The 5577-nt window shown below is 64.7% G+C and overlaps 1 protein-coding gene across 1 annotated transcript; it reads left to right on the forward strand.

Annotated features, from left to right (window-relative positions):
- Positions 1-993, forward strand: SMIM12 (small integral membrane protein 12; the record flags this gene model as incomplete). Its single annotated transcript, XM_009634973.2, has 1 exon — positions 1-993. A coding segment is annotated over one exon (255 nt), but the record flags the coding sequence as incomplete, so codon positions are not given.
- Positions 994-5577: the final 4584 nt, after the last annotated feature.

Raw genomic sequence — 5577 nt, forward strand, 5'->3', positions numbered from 1 at the left:
GTGCGCTCCACGGCCCCCTACGTCGCCTTCCCGGTGGCCTTCGTGGTGGGGCTGGTGGGCTACCACCTGGAGCGGTGCCTCCGCGGAGACCCCCCGCCCGCCGCCGAGGAGGAGAAGAGCATCTCGGAGCAGCGGGAGGACCGCAAGCTGCAGGAGATCGCGGGCAAGGACCTGACCAAGGTGGTGAGCCTGAAGGACAAGCTGGAGTTCGCCCCTCGGGCCGTGCTGAACAGGAACCGCCCGGAGAAGAGTTAATGAAGTTGTGCGGGCAGACGCGGTGCCCGGCGGCGACTGCCCCGGCTGCCGGAGGGCTGGGTCCCGCAGCACCGTGCTGGGGATGCCCCTGCCACCTGCATGTCTTCCGCCAGCCTCCCTCCTGCAGGGGCAATATGCCCTGCCCACTGCTGCTCTTCACCCTCCCAGGCCCCGCCGGAGGGTTGGGGTTTGCCCACCCCACAGATGCACTCAAGACACAGCACCACCCAGACCCCCTGGGTGGCAGAGCGGGCAGGGAGCCATGCTTTGGAGGTGGAGCATGTCTGAAACTCATTCGCTCTCGGCCTGTCCTGGCCCCTGAACCATGAAACCCTCTCGGCCTGGTCCCACCCATGTCTCTCCAGGTTGGGTTTCTTCCATGGCTTGAAGACAGAAGAAACTTGGACCTGAGTGACATGGTGTTGGGGTGAGGCCAACCATCTGCGGCAGGAGGACCCACTGTCCTGCTTACAGCTCTCCCGTGGCTCTTTGCGAACCCCGACCACAGCACCACGCCACTGCGTTTCACCCACGGGAGCCTGAGCAGCGGCGGACATCTCTGGGGAACCCCTCTCTGCATCATCCCCCGGCTTTGTGGCGAGGAAGGGGGACGGGGGGAGGTGGAAGTCCTGGCCCTGCTTCCATCCTGGAGCTCTGAGCATGGCTTTGGGCTCGCGTGTCGAGGAAGGGGAGATCTCTGCCCTGTACAGGAACAGCCAGAATAAACTTCTGTCAGTCCTTGGGCCTCTGTGTCTTCTGCATCGGCACCCGGCCCTAACCCTGGCTCAGAGCGTTTCCGCTCCCCATGTTCTCAAGAAGCAACCCCTTCTACAATGGGAGAAACACCATCGTTGTCCCTGGCCAGGCACTGACCTCAGGGCCTGGTACAGGGTGGTGGGCAGGAAGGAGGGGGAGGCTCCGAAATCCCAACCCGTGCTGCAGTTGTGCCTCCCTCCCAGCTCCCCCAGCCACGTCACTTGCTTCCCCTCGACCTCCTTATCTAGACAAGAAGGGCTGTGGCAGCTCTGGGTGGGGTCCGAGGGGACTGGGCGTCCTGCTGGGCTGCTGAGCAGGGCGGCGTGTGGCGGGAGAGGCTGGCAGCGAGTGCTGGGGACCGGTGGCCAGTGTCCCCTCCAGCCTTGGGCAACACCGGCACAGCAGGGCCAAACTCCAGCGAGAGCTACCCGAGCAGGGCTGGCTGGTGGCCGTGCTGCTGTTCTCTGCCGGCAGCGTGCCGGGGCTGTAGCTGGGGTTATCGCTGCCTCCCGGCTTGTTTTTTCCCCTGGTGCCTGAGCGAGGCCTCACTGCTGCCCCGGCCCAGCCTTCCCCTCCCGGGGACGATAAATCTGTCGTGTCTGGTGCGAAGCCCTGAGGTCAGCAGCCAGTTCAGCGTTTTGCATGGCTCTGTCCTGCTTCCTCAGGCCAGCTTCTGCCCCGCTGACAGCTTTACTGCTGGTGTTGCCCAGCTGTGTTTACCTCCCGACCTGCTGTCCTTGGGTTGGATCGCTGCCCTCCGGCCGGGCTCAAAGCCAGGCACCGCCGGGAACTCGCAGGTCTTTGCTGTCAGGGTGCGTGAGGGCAGCTGAGGCTGGGTTAGAAGGAGCCATGGGGCGATGCGAAGGCTGTCCCAGTCCCGTCCCACTGCCTTCTCCTGCACTAGGGCTCACAGCACCTCTCGTGCCACCGTCCCGGTCCTGCTGGCAGACTGGTACTGTTCCTTGAGCTAAGCCCCTGCCCTTGGCCTCTTGCTCTCCCAGCCTGGCTGCAGGGTGATGCTGGGCGTATGGCTGCTCCCTATTGTGTGCCATGGTGGGAACGGTCCCGTCCCTTCCCCCAGCTGGGACTGGCTGGACCCAGCTCGGAAATGTCATTCAAAATGCTTTTGTTCACCCCATGATGGAGCAGCTCCCTTGGCTGTCCATAGCCCATTGATTTGCCTGTTCCCAGGGCCGGCCGGGCACAATTGGGCTTTGTCGGGGCCTTGCTGCACTGTTTCCTCCCCTGGGCCCGTGTGGTGTCGGTCGGGGGGGGCTGCTCCGGTGTGGGGCTGGAGCAATGCCCTCGGGAAGGGCTGAGCCCCGACAGAGCTGTGTGGGCACTGGTGGCTCCGGCCCGGGCAGCCCCCGGCCTGCTCCCACTGCTTGCTGGTCCTGCCGCGTTTCCAGCTGGTTTCCGTGTGTCTGGGGACTCCCGTCCGTCCCCATGGCAGACACCGGCGTCGCTGTGGGGCTGTGGTTCCCTGCAGGCGCTGGGACAGGGGTGAAGCTGCTTCCCAGAGGCGGGTTGCCTTTCTCCTCAGTGCCGTAAACCCACCCTTCCTCCCATTGAATCCCAACAATGTGCTGCCTGGGAAGCACTGGCTGGGGAAGAAGAGGAGCCTGCAGGCACTCAGGGCGGAGGTGAGCAGCCACAGTGGCTCACGAAGAGAGGAAGCTTTGTTGAATAAACCATTATGGCAAAAAAAACCCCTCTGGCTTCCCGAGCCTGCACACAACTGCTCAAGCGCGAGTCCTTGTTCTGGTTTGTCATCCAGCTGTTCCCAGCACGGCACAGCTGGGCGCTGCAGCAGGAGCGTGGCGAGGAGCTGTGCCAGCAGCGTGTCTGGGGGCGTGCGGCTGGCTGCACTGTGCCGTGGAGCAGGGATCGAATCCGGCGGCTGCAGAAGTGCTGCCTGTCCCTCACCATCCTGAGGTGGCCATGCCCCAGGCTGGGGGGGAGCAAGCCAGCTCCTGTGCTCTTGGCACGGCCCTGCTGCCTTGCTGCTTCCTCCCTGCCGCCTCCCAGGGCTGCCCCGGCTCCCGGGCTGACCCTCTGCCCTGCCCGGGGCCACATTTGCCCCGAGGGTCCATCGCAAACAGCTTGTGAGAGGAGCAGGCGGTGGTTTCTGCAGGCAGGAGGCAGGCAGCGAGCCGGAGCTGTGGCGGGGCCAGGCTGCGCCCTGGCTTGCTGCGGGCCAGCACAGCTGCTGGGACGCTGTGACCCTGCGCTGGCACAAGGGCTGCTCAGAGCCATCCGTCCTTTCCCCAGAAGGCGACAATGCTTTGGGAAGGAGGGGAGTGGTGGTGGTGGGGGGGCTGGAGAGGGGAGCTGGGGCCTGCAGGGACTCAGGCGCCTGTGTCCCGGCCTGGAGAAACGCAGTGACCCCGGGGCAGCCAGGACATGCATGCACCCCGGCTGCACTGGAGAGCAAATGGCATGTGTGTCCATCCCGCCCCCCCGGCGCATCCCCTGCAGCCCCTGGGGACGCCTGCTCCCTGTCCCGGTCATCTGAGGCTGTTTTCCCAGGCTCTTGTTTTGCCTTTTCCCTGAGTGCAGCCAAGTCCTTTCCCAGCCTCCTCATCTCTCCTCTTCCTGCCGTGCCCCCCCGGCGCAGGTCTGCCATGCTGTGCCCTGGCCAGGGACAGCTACAGTGGGACATTCCCTTCCCACTCAGCATTGCCTCTTCCTTGCTGAGTCCCCATCCCCAGCACCCCAGGGCCACCGCCGCTCCTTGCTTTTAGATCACATCGACCTCCCCATGCCAGGAAAAACCCCTGGCTATGCAGGCAGCAGTCTCTGCCCTCCCAGTGCTGCACTGGGACGATGCCCTGAGCCGCTGGCAGGGGCAGGATCCATCCCAGGGTGGGCATGGGGTGCTGGGCGCCATGGTCCCGCAACGGGAAGTGGCTGGAGGGGAGCGACAATGTCAGGATGCGGGAAGTCATAGGGACTATTGAGCGGGTTTCCTCCCGCCCGCCGTTCTCACACAGGGCTGCATTGTCTGTCGTGCCCTCGCGTGGAGGGCTAAATATAACCATGGGCCGGGGGAAGGAAGGGAGCTGTTTGGGATTTGCTTTCCCTTCGCTGCGCGCTGTTGGCAGTGGCACTGAGAAGAGCAGGATTGTACCTGGTTTGGTCCATACCTGGCCCAGGAGGATGCTGCTGCCTGTGCCTGCCCCCCCCAAGGGGCTGTGGGAAACAGGGTGCTGGAGGGGGAACACAACTGTGGGCAGAGCCCTGGGCATGTGCAGGACGAGGGGACCATGCTGTGGCCCCGGCTGGCATCCCCCTGCCCAGCCCTCTGCCCTTGCTCCCCTCGCAGCTGCGATTTTGCTCCCGCTGCAGCTCTTCCTGCAAGCGAGCCGGCTTTAGACACTTGCTATTTTCTGTATGCTGGGAAAGCTTAAAAAATAATCTCCTTGGTGCCAGTGCCTCGGGCAGAGCCATGCAGGTATGACACGCCGTGGCAGCCCTCATGGCTTCCCCCCCCCGGGAGGGCAGGGGGGAAATCTCAGCGCAGACTGGTCCTAACTGGGAGGAGGAGGAGAAGAACCTCCCTGCAAACCTGTGGCCATGGGGGAAAGTCACTGGCGCAGGCTCCTGGGGGCCATGGCTGGTGTTAGACCAGCTTCCCCAGCAGGGATTGGGGTCTCAGGCCTGGCAGAGTCGCCCCAAAGCCTTTCCTGACTCAGGGGGTGCTCCAAGCCCCCCACCCCTCCAGCATCCTCCTGTACTGCAGGCAAGCAGCAGAGGGGTTGGACAGCGGTGCTGGCCATGCACCCAAGGGACACCCCATGCCTGCACCCCCAGCCTTGGGGTGTAGGCGGTCAGGTCAGGTGCGCATCCGTCTGTCTGTCTGTCTGCCTCTCTCCCACTTCCTTTCGCTCCTTTGGCCACGTCACATCCCACCCTGGGCACTTGCTTTCTCCCAGGAGCCGAGGACACGGGAGCAGCCCCACGGCTCTGCCTGCGCCCTGGGAAGTACATCCAGCCTTGGGCTGGGATAAACCCCACAGGGCTCTTGAGTGGGGGGGGTACAAAAGCTGCCCTCCCCCAAACCCCATGCCCAGGGCAATGCCAGCGTGGGGCTCACAGCCTGTGAGTGGCCATGGGAACAGACCCATGGTGCTCCCCCCCCCAGGGCCGTACCCCGGGAGCTGCTGCCATCCTGGGTGGCTGCGGTGGGTCCTGGTGCCCGCTCATCACGGCAGGTACTCGGGGCTGTGCTCACTGCCCGTTACCCCAGAGCTGGACCCGGGGCTGCCCATGGTGACCCCCCCACTGCAGCCCCCAGGCTGCCCGTGCCGCGGCAGGGCTCAGCATCGTGGTGCGGGGCTGGGTGTTGGGGCAGCGAGTGCTGTTCCCAGAAAGACACCGGAGGGGCCTGTTTACTCAGGAGGGAGCGCAGAGGGGTGAGAAGGGCCGTGCGTGTCCGGCCGGCCACTATCTGTCCCCTGGCTGTGCCAAAGGGCTTCGCCGGGCCAGCCCGCGCTCTTATCAGCTGCAAACTTTTATTTGCCTAAGGGCTGCCCTCCTGCCTGCTGGGGGGTGCTGCTGCCAGCA

Source organism: Egretta garzetta, unplaced genomic scaffold (genome assembly GCF_000687185.1).
Source record: "Egretta garzetta isolate BGI_Z169 unplaced genomic scaffold, ASM68718v1 scaffold243, whole genome shotgun sequence".
In the NCBI taxonomy this organism is placed as follows: Eukaryota; Metazoa; Chordata; class Aves; order Pelecaniformes; family Ardeidae; genus Egretta; species Egretta garzetta.